Source organism: Vidua macroura, chromosome 3, assembly GCF_024509145.1.
Source record: "Vidua macroura isolate BioBank_ID:100142 chromosome 3, ASM2450914v1, whole genome shotgun sequence".
Classification (NCBI taxonomy): domain Eukaryota; kingdom Metazoa; phylum Chordata; class Aves; order Passeriformes; family Viduidae; genus Vidua; species Vidua macroura.
In genome coordinates, this window is record NC_071573.1 from 80,655,302 (window position 1) to 80,670,847 (window position 15,546).

A 15,546-nucleotide genomic window follows, 5' to 3' on the forward strand; every position below is an offset into this window, starting at 1 on the left:
TCTCAGGGTGTATGTTGTGTGGTGTGTTGCTCAGACCTATTAAAAGTGGATGATGGCACAGCAATTTTGTGATGTAAGTTACTCCACTGAATGACTGAAAAGATCATGATTTAGACTTGTAGTTCTCTGTAAGGTTGTATGTAAACATCTCCTAAATAGCAAAATAATTTCTTGTGGGAGAAAATAACAACACTGCTGTGATGCTAACAAACATGAAAATCTGAGTTTAATTTCTGGAAAGTGTAATGTCAGCATGCTTCAAAATTTTTTGGAGACCCTTGTGTGTCCTTCTAGGCTTGAACCTTCTTGTTGGTTGCAGATAGGACATAGTCAGTAGACTGTCAGCTAATAGAATTAGTATTTTTTAAGTTGTTTTATTATCATGAATCAAACATATAAATGCTTAAATCTTACCTTCACCCACAGTGGGGCACTGCATTCATTACAAATGCCTGCTCCATATGCATAAGTTGATGTCTTTGGGTGTGACTGTTTAGAGAGAATGTTATCTGAAGGAAGCCTGGATAATTAGTTTGTGTAGTGCACCAAGCTGATATGTTGCTTGCAGTTTGAGTTTTTGATTTTGAGTTACTTCATTATCTCTATCATGCTTTCTTGAAAGACAAAGAGAAGAAGATTAAATATGTGCTCTACATTTACTTGTTGTCTGTTCTTTTTTTTTTCCCCAAGACATCTTGTTACAGAAGTACCAGGAAATAGGTAGAGAGTTAAACTAATAGCCTGTTTCACTGAGAAGTATAAAGTACATTTTAAAGTAACTTCACGAGTTATTCTAGGCACGTTTAAACAGTTTGTTCTTCAGCTTTAAACTGAAATTTACAAATTATGATTCAAGACAGTGTCTTCCATATTGGACAGGTTGGAGACCTAGGTGATGTCCTTTTTACTTGCTTTTGTCATTTAAATGATAAAAAGAAATTGGATACTAAGAATTCCTGTCCTGTCTTGCTTGCATGTGTGTTCCTGCTGTTTGTCTTTTCAAGATTTTAAAATAAAATTTGTTAAAGTGAGAAAAGAGAAGAAACTGACAGAAAGCCATGCCGAAGTAGTGGAAAATACTGAACAAAAGAGTCCACATTCAGATTCCCAGTCTGGTATTTGATTAAATATGTTTTGATATATTTATTCAGTATCAGTCTTGTATTACTAGTATGTTTCCTGTAGAAAATCCTTAGCAGACTGTCCATTTGACCAAGCTGCCACATACTTCTTTTATCATTTTCAGAAGAAATTAATAACTGTGAATTTTTGCTCAGTTAGTATCATATATCACTACATGTAGTGGTGTAGTAGGACAGACAGTACTTAATGTCAGCCTGGGGAAAGGAGGAAATAACTTCAAAAATCTGAACAAAAAGCTCTCACCTGTACTAAGCATGTCTTTAGTAAATAGAAAGTCTGTTACTCTTCCTGCATTTCATACACAAGAAATATTAATATTCATTGTTCTACTTGTTTAATTTCAAAGATAGCAGTCAGATAAGCATTTTACTTATTTTCTGTTGATGTTCTTTTCCCTTTGCTGATGACTGTGCTGCTTTGTGCATGCTGCCCTGGAATGGAAACAGCAGTTGGTATAAATTAAAAACTTGAATTGTTTAATCTGCAGGATTATTTGAGTCAGTGTAACTTCAGATTCAGCATTTTATGTGGGTCATTTTGCTATCTGAAAAGAAACTCCAACAAATAAGTAGGAATTATAGGCACTGATCCATTAAGTACTTTTGCATAAAAGACAATAGCAATTAACTTTTCCTGATTAAAGCATGGCATTGGTGTTAAATTCAAGCAGATCAGTAGCATTTTGGAGAGCCACGACAATGAAATATTTGGCACTTGGTCTTTGGATCATGTTGGTGATATAGTTTGTAGACTATAGAATATCTCCTGTGTTAGTTTTCTAGAGCCTATGTGCAGTCTAGAAAATGTATGTATATGTTTTCATAAGCCTCATTTGCATAGAATAGCTGTAAAGCATCTCAGGCTGGGAGATAAATACTAAAACTTAATTTATTTCTTAAATTAGGATTAATGTTTGAAATATGAGCAATAGGAGGACCTCTGTAGTTATTTCAAATTACTGTTTTAAAAGGTATCAGGTGTTTTCATTATTTGCAGTAGATGGTATGCTGAAAACACTTCTAGTTTCCCAGTAAGTGTGGGAGAATATAGATCTAGAGAAGCAGTGCCTTGCTAGTGAACTTACACATCAATTGAGGGAATAAAGGACCTGTGCATCGTATCAGAATGGATTTAATAGCATTTCTCTCCTTGCTGTACCAGCTTCCTTTAGTTATCTTGGATGTTTGAGCTGTGTTAAGTTCTGGTCACGTATCCCTATACTCCTGTTCTAAATAGCAGAAGTATTTGTCTTGATGTCCTGGACTACTCTCTCTTGTGTCAAGGTGAACTCAAAAGACCCATAACTAAGAGTTTTATCAGAATTACTCAATTTTGAAGCCTCTTCCACCGTGACAATTTCGAGATGGCAAAATCTAACACAGACCATCTGGCTAGCCTAAGGTATATGAAGGCTGTAGTGTAGCTGTCATGTAAGGGTCCAGAGGAGGCCACTAAGGTGGTTAGAGGGGTGGAGGACCTGTTTTATGAGGAAAGGCTGAGAGAATTGGGTTTGTTAAGCCCAGGAAAGAGACTTCAGGGTGACCTAACTGTGCCCTTGCAGTACATGAAGGGAACCTGCAAGAAAGATGGAGAGAGACTATTGACAAGAGCATATAATGACAGGACAAGGGGGGGGTGTCACATTAAAGGAGAGTAGCTTTAAATTAGGTATTAGGAGGAAGTTCTTTGCTGTGAGGGTGATGAGGCACTGAATGGGTTGCTCAGAGAAGCTGTGGATGTCCCATCCCTGGAAGTGTTCAAGGCCAGATTGGATGGGTCTCTGAGCAATCTGGTCTAGTGAAAGGTATCCCTACCCATGGCAGGGGCATTGGAACTGGATGATCTTTAAGGTCCTTTCCAACCCAAACCATTCTATGATTCTTTGATGGTGAGAAGTTTTCAGCATTGGTGCTGTTATCAAAAACTTAATTCTGCTAACGTGAATGGAAGACATTAGTTGTATTTGCTGCTGAGCAAGTCCCCACAAGGGTTTGAGCAAACAAATGCAGTTCTTGTATCTGACAGTGATAAAGACAGTAGTAATTTATACTTATGTACCTATGTTTTCCCACTTTTTGAACCAGTCTACATGCTTTCTTTCAAACCTCATAGTAAAAACCTTTTACTGTTGCAGTAGTTTTGCTAGTTTTCTTTGTTTTCAGGTCATTTGTTGAGCTCCTAGAACAGTGTAATTGAATACAAAGTATACACGGATCAAGAATCTTTTTAAAAATAAGGATGGAGAAGTATAGTTTTATTTGCAGAAGTTATAAGTATTACCTTTAGTTTTTACTTAAAGATAGAAAATTAGAGGTAATTCAGTGTACAAGAAACTGAACTGTATTACTTTTTCATAAGTGTCACTTTGAAATCTCACATCTCGTTCTTCTCTTTATTCCCTGTCCACTATGCATTAAAATTTATGTTTATGTACACTTAGAAGTAGTTCCCTCTAAATCTTCCAGTGCATCTCGCAGCAAGGCTTTGTCTAAATCCAAAATGTTGGAAAAAATTCATAAGGACAAGAAAGATCCGTACTTAAACAAAGAAGAAGGGGTCCTCACTTCTGACAGTCCAGACAATTCTGAGGGTAACAAATTTACTGTATTTTATATGGTATTAAAAAGGTAAAATGACTCAATTCTGACAGTCGTGGTCAGATTAGGAAAAAAAGAAGTTACTTTTTGAAATAGATGTTTGTCATTATCAGTTTGAGTCCTTTGTATTTATGTTTTTAAATGTTTCTTTGCAAGTATGGTAGTTATAAATATTCTTCAAAGTGAAACTCAGGTTCTTATTTTAATTAATTTCAAGTGGCTGTACTTTAAAAAAAGAATGCCATATATCATTAGCCTTACAAAATGTTGCTTAGAAACATACAGACAGCAAAATCTTTGGCATGGAGATAACTACCTGAGAAGTAACAAATAACCACTCCACAAAAACAAATGGCCCTTGCTGGCCTCACTGAAATCCGTGGGACTGTTGAAACAGCCAAAAACACAATGAAGAGACTGTTAAATCCGTGTGAGTTGATATTTTCTCCAAGTTTGATAGGTTTCTCAGAGTTCAGATTGTGTAGGGTGAGAGAAAACAAATACTGTTCCCTTCACTAGCAGTGAGGAGGGGGTGTGGGTATTGAGAGTGGCTAAGTTGCAAAGTTTAATGGCTGCAGAAAGAGTATTTGATTTTCAGATTATTAAGGAAGGTGCTTTTTAAAAAAACCTCTGATTTGACTCAAACATTGACTAGCAAAATATTTTAAAATTACTAGATAGCTTACATAAACCTCATAAAACCTTCAAGATCAATGTACAACTGCTGAGAAATTTCACTGGATATGAGATGATTTAAATTAAAAAAACACAGGAAAATGTTTTCCTTAAACTTTTATTCCATTAAACATTCTAATTGGTCTTTTTACTGTTTTCTATTCCTTTTGCCTTTCTTGCAAATCTCTACATAGGAGGTCAGTTGCAGTTAGCATTTGATTCTGCTAATATATTCTCATTCAAAAATAGGGTGTTGGAGGTCTGGTGAGATTATGGCTAATCTAAAGCTCTGCAAAAAACTTGTGACCCAGCTGCAGACTCCTATTTGCTGTCTTGATATTTAGAATAGAGTGCCATCTGAGTAAAGTATTTTAAATTACTGCATTTGGCTACTTGAGAAATGGGCTATTTGTAGTTTTTTTTAAATCTGTTCAGCACTTTGAGCTTTCCATTTTCTACTTCTCAATATAGCAATATGTATTTATTTAGGCATTAACTTTTTGTACATGTGGAGCTTGACCTTTAGACAGTGTCCCTGACATGTTACATGCAAGGCAAGACAGTCAGAACTCTATATTGAGGACAGAGCTGAGGTTAGATACAGGAATGTGGATTTCCAAGATGTGGAACCTTATGCACTTAGCCTCCCAACAAGACATGCAAAGGGACTTTATCATTAAAATCAAGAAAATAATCCTTTTTTAAAAAAGGCTCTTACAATCAGAATGAACGTGCTGAGGGCTGCCCAGCAGGGAGGGAAAAGGTGTTGAGCCTCCTACTTTCCCACCTTCCCTCACACTAAGTACATTTTCAGTGCCAAAGGGAAAGGATTCTCCATTGTCACGATATAGGCAAGTATGGCATTTTTAAATGGGACTTGTATGGGCCCATGTAGAGAGCAGAGGAAGATCCCAGAGCTGAAGCACTTGGTCAGCACATGGAAGATTGATTTAGTGTTATTGATGTATGGATCTCCTCCAGTCTCCTGTAGCAGGAAATGAGCTGTTGTCAATGTCTTCACCCCTTCTGGTGTGTTCAGTACAAGGACACAGCTACATCTCAACATCTTGTGGACAGGCAGGATGAAAAATTCTGAGTGTTACCAACTGACAATTCATGTTGGAAAAAATCAGACTTAGTTTCTGTTCCCTTCTGAGAGAACTGTTAAATGATTTCATGTGTCATTTGATAAAATGCATAAGCAGCTTTTCTCCTATCCCTTCTCCAATGAGAACTTATTCAGAGTCTAAGTATAAATGTGTGTGCTTTGCAGGCAGGCAGAAGGGAGTTTTTGAGCTGGCAATGTCCTGCGATATCTGGCTTTTAGTCTTCCATAAGTTGATATGGCAGTGTTCTGCCTCAGAGCCAGCAAAAAGTTGTTAAGGTGATGTTGAACCCTCACAACAGTGAAATTGCAATTAGGAGAGAACAACTACAAGTTGTAGTTACATAAATTGGCAGAATGGCAGAATCGGGTGTTCATCAGTGACTTTAGAGACTTTGATTACTATTTTTTTCCTTATAGCCTTTAAGCAACAAATGAAATGTAGCTGCTAAACCAATGGCTTAGCAAGTTTAAAAAATATGTGGTGATCTGAGGTAGTAAATTAAATAAAATGAACTGGGTTTTAAGAAAGAAATGTCAGTTTCTGTATCGGATCTGTATGTGAGATTGTCTTTCATGAGTAATGTGACGGTAACTCAGTTTTTGCATTTGACTGGTGCTGAACTTTAGGTATGTGTGCAAATACAAAGGATAGGAAGATAATGTTTATAATAGCTTCATTAATTAAACAAGATTTACATATAGAATCAGTGGAAATTAGGTGCATGTGACTCGTGAGTCTGCATATCTTTGCATATCTTGCAATTGCAAGATTAAAACTGGTAGCTCTGGAAGGAGACTAGAAGACTGATGTGTCATACAAGTAGCTTTTAGATGGTAGTCAAGAATATTGCAACTTTTTTTCCTAGGAATGCTTGAAGCCAATGGAAACTTTGTCAAGATGCAGAACACTTCACAGCCTGTGGGAGAAAGTCATGAAAATATGGATGTGGAAAAGATGCAGCTTCAGAAAAGTAGTGGAGATGCTGTCTCTCTGAGTAGAGACAGTCTGGAAACAAATGGTGAGAACTGAGAGCCCAATCATTTCATCAAATTAACTAGATCCAAATAAGTTAGTATTAAAAGCAGTTTACCTTAATTCATTTCAAGATGAGATTCTTCACTCTGTCTGCTGTGTCGTGAACTAAAGTCTCCTGGTACTAGTTTGTGATGATTTGATACCATTAATGCTTTATAAGTCTGTCTGTGGTTGTTGTTAACTATTATGCCTTTTCTATGTGGACATACAGCACAGACATAGTTTATTCTCTTTTTTGAAATTTAGATTCAGTTTTAGCTTCTGGGCCTAATCAAAGTATTGTAGGAGTTGGATTGGATACCTTGGAAGAACAAGAAGAAAAAGAGATCTTCTATGCCAAGCTTGAACGAGAAGCTTCCTCTACTATTGATTATTCAAGATTAAATAAAGAGCTGGATTCCAATGATTCTGTCATGCTAGCACCATTTGTACGGTAATTTAGAGGGAGGAGGAGTTGTGGACTGTATTAGTGGGCATATGTGGATTTGGTATGTCCACTGAGATTTTGTTGGATGATATTCTGCATATAATTTCAATCAGTTTTTTGTTTGTTTATCGTGGTTTGGCTTTTTTTCTTCAAGACAAGGACAGAAGTGAGCTTAATAAAAATGAGCACATGCCTTAATGATGAGTGGATGTAGCTCCACAGTCTTGTGTATAACTCAGTAGTAACAACTCAACATTCATAATTGTAAGGAGTAAATAAATGAAGAGGTAACAACTGATAATAACAAGGAAATAGATCAGGAAAGAATCTGTGTCACTTTAGACATGATATTACAAATGAATCTAGAGGAAACATACTTAATCTTCATAGACTAGGGCAACCCTATTTATAATCAGTTACTTGAAAATAAGTTCAAACATCTGTGAGAGAAATGGATGAAGAAAGTTCAGGCAGCTGTTGCTGAAAATGCTGATTTCAGAGGCAACTTCTGATGTGAAAAAAGTTGGAGAGGCAGAATTTTGGAGAGCTTTAGATAAGGACAAAACATCTATTTTATGGGAAAAGGGGAAAGAAAAGGAGAAAGAAAGGAGAGGTGGGTGGTTTTTAAATTTATTTTGTTAATCCAGAATGACAGGGAGGCAGAACAGGAGGCAAACTTTGATGATAAAAATATTTTTGAGAAGTTAATGTAGATGTTGAAGAGAATGCAGAAGGGGAGAGGTTTTAAGAGTTAGATTGAGAATTTTAACTGGGAAATACTTTATTTTAATAATTGCTGACATTTTTACAACTTTTCTTACCTTTGATTTGATTTGTTGGACAAATTACAATTTTTTCTTTTATTACTAATTTTAAGAAGTATCAGAGTGTAGAGTTCCAAGAAAAAAAGTATACTTACTTGCTTTCCAAAAAGAGAGTAGAATTTTCATTTTATTTCTCAGAAATGAAAATGCTGAAAAAGAAGAAGAAGAACAACCTGCACATGAAGAGAAATCTGGTAATACAATGTTTTATTTTACCTGTAGTTCTTACATCAGCCTTTTAGGCTGTTGTTGCATTATGACTGTGCAGCTGTTAGTCATACAGAGGGGTTAAGGGGTTTACTTTTGCTTCTGTGCTTTTTCTTTTCTTAAGTGGATTTTTAATCTATTGTAAACCAAAAGACAAAAAATAAAGGGAAAAAAATAGTAAAAATCCTGCATCATTCATAAATGAAAAAAAAAACCCTCTGATATTGAAATTTGATTTACTCCAGTGTCTTAAGTGTCATCTGTATTTTTGTGCCATCTTCTCATACCTGAGTTTAATCTCTGTAATCTGCAGTATTAATCTGATTTCCCCACAAAATTTCCATGCTACATTTCTTGCTTATTTGTCTTTCACTTGTCATGTCTCTTTGTTTTATGCTTCATTGCTGTCAGATGAACGTTGTGTGTATTCATGTAAATTAATGGGTTGTATTTTCAAATTTATATTTTCGGCTGAACTTTTGAGGGGTCCTGTTGTCAGGATTGAATTTCCCAAGCATAAAGAAGATGTATTTGTAAACCATAAACACATAAACAACACATTATGACCCAGTGTTTTGCAAGGGTTCTAGGTTTAAGTGTTATAGAGAATGCAGACACTGGAGCCTGTAACCACAGGAGCTGAGTGAGAGAGATACAGCAAAAGAGAGCTGAAACTTGTGAAAGGATCTAGGTAACTGAAGGAAAAGCCTTTGGCTTGTAAAGTTGTAAAGTTCATTCTCTGAGACACTTGGGTTTAAATAGTGCTTACTCTTGAGAGTGGCTTTTGGCCCACCAAAGCAGGTCACAAGAAGCCAAATTACAGATTCTGAGCCTCAAAAGTGCTGGAGTTGGCAAAGTGAATGTACAGAGTACTTTATCTACAGGGTTGTAATTGCATCATTTTACCCCTAAGTGAGAGAAAGTAATTGAATAAAAGGGGTCAGTTCAAGTACACCTTGAGGAGACAAAGCATATCTGATCACAAGGCAAGCTTCCTTTGAATTTAGAGAGATTATGTGTGACTTTCACTGTAGTTTTAGTACCACACTCAGTTCTGGAAACTTTCTGTTGCCTTTGTAAAAGGAGTATCATTAGCAGTAGCTGTTCTTAGATGAGGCACTGGGGAAAAGGAAATGGCTGTCTCTTACTGCTTTATCTTCCTTGAGTATTCATTCTATTTGATGCTTATTTTTACTTTTTTAGGTAGCTACAGTGAAGATTTTGAAGAAGAAACAGATACTAATCCTGCCCTTAAAACTGAGGGAGATCACGTGAATCAAAACATCGCGTCAGAAGCTGATTTAAGTCCTCAAGAAGAGGTATAGCTTGCTAAATGTTTCTATTACTTGCAGGAATTTTAAAAGCTTTGCAATATGTAACTAAATATAGTAAACCTTTATATGATACATACTGTCTGAAAGAGTGTAGTGGCTCTCAGACTATATCTTTCTATTAAGGATGTGTACTTTCCTGTGATAGATCATAGAAGGGGTTAAGTTCTTCACAGGGTTTCCTGCTAACTCCTCCTTTGAGTTAAGAAATGAGGATGGAAGTGCACAAACTATGAGCTCAGGTGGAAGCTCAGCCTCAGAATGGGTAATGATTAATCTCTCAGAGCTTTTGAGGTGCAAGTGATAACAGACTACTGGAAGTAATTCTGTACAGAGAAGCCCTTTGGACAGAGAACCCAAAAATCTTCACTGTACGAGCTGTGAGGGCACTGCTGCCCTCTGGCTTGGTCAGGTCTTTTCATGTGTAGCACATGTGGTTGGAGCACATGGGTGCATCCCTGGGGCACACACTAAGATTTGGGGTTTTTTTCAAAAGAAGTCTATAGAGCATCATGTATTCATTTTCACTAGGTAAACTTATTTGGTTTTCCGTTCTTTTTAAATAAATTTATTGGAGTAATATTTCTAATAAATGTTTAAAAAGTTAGAGTGGAGCTATGAATAATGTGCTTACTGCTACTTAACTTTTGTTTCTCAAATTGCAATAAAAGAAAACCAGGAGGGTGCAAAAATGCTTCTCTATGCAGAGGAGCATTTAATTTCTAGTCACCTGTGAAAAGGTTTATAGAGTACATGATGTTGAGAACTTTATGGCATTCTAAGGAGGGTTTTAGAGAAGTGCATATTCTTGGAGAATGAATAACTGCTTAGTTCTATGTTCTAAAAACTGTTTTTAGGTATTGAACCAACTTCTAAAGTTTGTCCAATTTTTTATCCCCTAATATTCAAAAAGTAATTGTTTGGGTTTTTTATTTTTTTTGTTAGGAAGAAGCAAACACTGGCATGCTGGCTAAAGGTAAAATATAAACTTTGATCAGTGGAAGAAGATTAAATGTAACTTTTTGAAACTTGCTTACTTGATTTTTTTTTTTTTTTTTTTATATTTTTCACCATATTTTATTGTGTTGTACTGAAAATATGTTGAATTGAAATAGTTAAAAATAATCTACATATTAACACTTCAAGGTGATCATCAATGTATTTTTATGTTTATTATACCCACTCAGAACTCAGATTTGTAATCAGAGTTCATTGGTTTCCCACTAATGGCAATAAAATAATCTACATAGTATTTTTTGTATGCTTAAGACATCAAGCTCTGGTATACTTCTAATTCCAGTGTGATGAAGTATAAATAAGAGGATTTGTGTTTTCTTTAACATTTATCTTCTTAGTTGTATTGCTTGATTCACAAGATTCTACTGTAGAGTTTCAGAAGGCCATTGAAATATCAGATGTAGCTCCAGGCAAACATGATCAGCCTGAAGAAGACAGTGCAGTTGAAATGAATGAAGCAGGTAAGTGGTGCTGTAAAAAAAGAGGAAAAATGAAAAAAAAAAACCCACCACACAACAAAACTCAAAACCTAAAATCTTCCTTTATTAAAATAGGTGACTCCAATGTCTTTACATTGGGGTACATAAAGCCCTTGGCTTTTGCCAACAAATCTTGAAAGCAGGAGGAAATATTTCAGGAATAGTGATGTTTATACTAAACACTTGGTTATTGAAAAGTAGCTGTTGTTGCTGCAATTTCATATTTAAATACCATCACCTCTGGTTATTTCTTATATCTAAAATTCTTCTTTGACAGCATTGAACTGAATTATTAAATACATTATCTTATCAAACTTCACACAACAGTACAGGCCACTTCTATCCAGATTATTGGTGTGATGACACCTGTTAAAATAGTCATGTAACATAAGCTCTTAATTTTAGTACTGTTAAATATTGAGGTGGGGGAGAGTAGGGGAGAGGAATGCAAACTGTAGATGAGACAATTTAGTAGATGTGGTAAACACTAATTAACTTGGCAACTGTTTCTTTTTATAGGAAGAATGAGATTTTTTTTTTTTAATGTGATATCACTATTTTCAGCGCATTATAGACCAATCTAGTAACTGAAACACAGGCTCCAGTGGGATGTTTCCCATAACAGAAAATCCAGTAGTGTCTCTTACAAGCCTGCTTTTTTTCTCAGGTACTTCCAATGGACAAACCACCAATGACATGGAAGCACTATCCCAGGCATATCATCACATTGATCAGTCTTTGGGGGACACTGATGAGCAAAAACTGCACAATTCTGCAGTGGCAGCCTCAGAAGGCTTAGGGCAAAGTATTTCACATAATAATGACATCTATGCAAAAAACATGTCAACTGTTGATTCAGGTAAGTAGCTCAAAGGAAGGCATGTATTGTACAAGCTTGTAAAATGAGTGAACTAGTAATATCTATAATACTCCATTTATGAAACATTTTTAAATGTAACAAATATTTTTTCTAGGTTGTTTTTTAATTTATTTTATATTTATTTCTCATTATTTAGATTTACCTACTGTGGAAGAATTGATGAAAACAATTAAAGGACATATGTGTATTACCAGAAATTTTGATGTGGACCCTGAACGGTATTTATTTCAAGATGCACTTTTAAGAATTGCAGTAACTTAAAGAGGCTAATAATTTGTGGAAAATAGCTTACTAAATAACTTATCTGTCTCTTTCTCTAATTAAATACTGAACTTTTGTTACATCCTGCACTGGCATTATGGCATTTGCAATGAACTGTAAAATGAATTATACAGTGTTAATAGATTTAGACCAGGGATTCCCATACTTACTTCAGGTAATAAGCAGCAATGTTTGTCAAGTCATTTGAAGCAGTGTTCATCACTCCCACAGCTAGGATCTCTGCCTTCCCAGTGTTCTGCTCTTTCCCCTTCCCCATACAAGGATTTCAGCCCACATCCTATCCTAGCTCTCCAAACTCCATAATCTTAAATTCAAATCCTCTTAAGATCAAACCCCACTGTTGTGATTCTTACTAACTTATGCTCTCTACCTCCCCCTTATTTGCTGCAGCTGTTCTCTCTAGAGCAGACAGCACAGGCCTTGCAACTGTTAGAAATACAGCTTATGCTTAGCAGATGAGTTTATCATGTAGCTGCATTCAGCAGCAATACTGCTCATTTTTTAATTAGTGTTAATTGCAGGCTTACAGGTGTTTATCTTGTAGCCAATTTTGCTACCTCCACAAAAACAGTTGCTGCTGGGAAGCAGCTCTTTTTACACAGCATGGGAGTGAATCTGTATGACTAAATCTGCAAGATGGGTCTTAAAAGAGGCTTAGCAGCTCTTTGAAATTCAGGTAGCTTTTACAGCTGATACCTAAGAAAAAAATGCTCCACTTTTTTTCCAGAGAGATAGAAAAGCAAAGAGCAAAAGTCTTATGTATGACTTCTTTTTTCTTGTAGTCCTGTGAAACTGGTAGGCAGCACAGAAAATGACCTCATTAGCCACTCACCTTTTGAAGACCCACAGAGTAATACATCTTGGGAGAAAAACTTTGTTGAAAAGTTTAACAGAGAAGAAAGCATCTTTCTACAGACAAGCATGAATGATGATAACTTGCAGAGGATGACTGAGAAAGAAATTCAGACCAGTGAAGTACAGCCTGATAGACTAAGAGAAAAAATAGGACAAGACTCTCTGCTTTCACAAGGAAGCAAAACTAAAAAAGTAAGTATTACCAACCAGATTTTTGTTATATGGAAGTAATTTTTAAAGGTATGTATTTTTAGACTGCCTGTCACTTGAGTATGCTCTGATGTTAAGAAATTGAGAGACTGTTGTTCTTTTTCTTGAAATTCTCATGTGGCCATTGCTACTGTTAGAGGTCACCAAATCCAGTGTACATTGGGGCCAGTGGGATTCTTCTTGTCCCAGCCCAACATGTGGAAGGCTGCTGCAATGCCATGTCTCCAGCTCAAGATAGTGATGTCTCTGAGCACGTGAGCATTGGAGGGACACGTGTAAATGCACAACAGGCTCAGAACAGGGAACATTTATACAGAGAGAACCGTTAGAAGTGCAGTTCAGTAAGAATATAGGAGGGACTACAATGGTCAGTGTCCACCTGAGTCAGACAATGCTGACCAGCAACCTGGTCATGTCACCAGCTTTTTTAATCTGGTTTTTTTTCCTCTATTTCCCAGACTTGTTTCTTTACCTATATTTTGTTCTTTCCCTAGAGATCCTGTAAATTTTGCATACTCTTACAATCATCTCAGACATCCCAGAACAAGATTTATGTAATCCCAAATCTTCTCCCTGCATCCCCAAATTATTTTCTCCTTGCATCCCCTAAATTAGCTTCACATTCCTTTAGGCAATCATCTTTTGTGTGTGCAAGGCATTGTAGGGACAGAGGTTTGGCTGATTTATCCTGGTGGATTGCCCATCAGGGCAAACAGGCTAAACTTTTTCATTTGTTGGTCTTGGGAGTTGTGTGCTTTGTTTTTGATGATCAAGTTTAGCAGAGTTCCTCTGCCTGCCGCTGTTCCTTTATTCATGGCTGGGTTTCTATATTCAATGTGTTTATTAGCCTTTAGTCATGACCTACCTTATTTGGTAAGCAAAAGACCCTGTAACGTACAGTACAATTAAAATAAAAATACAATTTCCCAGATCAATTAAATAGAGCCAGTAGAAAATACTTGCCCTGTGTAGTTCTGAAGTAGTACAATTCTGCAACATTACTTACTACTAATGTGTTTAAAAACAATGCTTGCCATCATCCTGAGTCTTACAGTTGTGTAATTTTGGTAACTGGCTCTATGTTTTTCACTGGTGAATGCTACCCTCAGTTTACAGCAGAGCCTAAAACTTGTTTTAAACCAATGTGTTCTGTCACAGGCTCTACGGTCTTGTTCCTTGAAGAATGAAAGATCAGAATCAATGTCAACCAAACCAATGTTATATAAGAATATTAGAAGTCCAGCACCTGTACATAAAAAGAAACCTTCACATGCTCCTCATGGACTGGTTAGAAGTTCTGGCTATGGGAAGCCCAGTTTACTTTCAAAGCAGTCTTTTCCAGTCAGTGAAAAGAAAACACCAAAAGAAACTTACAAAAAGTCCTGTATGAAAACCAAAAGTCCTGCAGATAGAGCAAAATCTAAAGGTAATTCTAAGTTTTGAGAGTTTTAATTCTGAGTTTAAGAGCCAGAGAGGTTTGCTTTTTATGCTTCACATAAAAAAAACCCCAAATGTTGTAGAGAAATCTAAACTCAAATGCAGTTAAGTATTGATTTTTTTCTGTATTGGCATGAAATGGCTCCAAGAGAGACTTTGATATGGATCTTCTTAGTCTTGCTTCATATCCACTCACATTTACCACCACTATGAGACTTATCTATTGTTCATCAGTAGGACTGAAAGAGTAAAAAAAAGCTGGTGTTCAAAAATTAACATCTAAAAGTTGACATTTTTCATTACAGTAAATGCAAAGATTTGCTGACTCACTAATTTGTATGTTCGAGGCTGAATTACTGTTCTCAGCTTCTTCTTTTGATCTTTGCTTTCCTAGAGTACAAAAGAAGTACTAAAAAGGAAGTCCTATTTTCTGTTCATGTCTCTTGGAAACACTGTGGAAAGGAGAATACCAGCGTAATCCTGTGAAAGCTGGGTTGCAAATAAAGGACTGAACCTTTTTATTTTGGGGTGAAGCCTGAAAAGTTTCATGAGCTAATTCAGCTTAGTGTCTTTGCAGACAGTGTTTGCTATCCCTGAGGATGATGAGCAAGTAACTCTACAGGTACCCGGGCTTCAGTGCACTTCCAGCATGTAGTGCTTTTAAAAACCCTGCAGGTAGTGTCAGGAAAAGCAGTTTAGGATTATGTTACCTATCTTAGGGAGGTGCTTCAGTGGCAGCTGTTGAACTGAAGGACCTCAGTTCCTCAGTACATTAATGTATCTGTCCCTGAGGAAGAGGTTTTACAGCCTGGTGAAGGTGGTAAAGTGAATGACAAGTACTGAGAAAATAAGGCCACAGGCTTCATTCAAACTTGCTCTTCCCTCTCTAGCGATAACCGTGATTTCAGCAATTAATTTTACATGATTTCAGAAATTAATCTCACCTGCATTCTGCAGGGGCCTCTTCTATAGCTAGGAGGAGAATAGCATTGAATCAAACAATTGCCAAGTCATCAGTGCTAAGGGAGCACATTTCTG

At 36.4% G+C, this 15,546-nt stretch overlaps 1 protein-coding gene across 5 annotated transcripts in view; it reads left to right on the forward strand.

The window, feature by feature from the left end:
* The window catches only part of CEP162 (centrosomal protein 162), a 44,398-nt gene that overhangs the window by 9,006 nt on the left and 19,846 nt on the right, over positions 1–15,546 (forward strand). For 4 of the 5 annotated variants that reach the window (XM_053974743.1, XM_053974746.1, XM_053974744.1 and 1 more), the window contains exons 5-14: positions 6,390–6,542; positions 6,806–6,992; positions 7,949–8,004; positions 9,221–9,336; positions 10,294–10,324; positions 10,704–10,826; positions 11,512–11,703; positions 11,861–11,942; positions 12,789–13,053; positions 14,230–14,497. In XM_053974743.1, the coding sequence (XP_053830718.1) occupies positions 6,390–6,542; positions 6,806–6,992; positions 7,949–8,004; positions 9,221–9,336; positions 10,294–10,324; positions 10,704–10,826; positions 11,512–11,703; positions 11,861–11,942; positions 12,789–13,053; positions 14,230–14,497 (1,473 nt within the window). Of the gene's footprint in view, positions 1–3,608; positions 3,734–6,389; positions 6,543–6,805; positions 6,993–7,948; positions 8,005–9,220; positions 9,337–10,293; positions 10,325–10,703; positions 10,827–11,511; positions 11,704–11,860; positions 11,943–12,788; positions 13,054–14,229; positions 14,498–15,546 lie in introns of all 5 variants that reach the window. The other variant, XM_053974747.1, reaches the window with a different exon arrangement.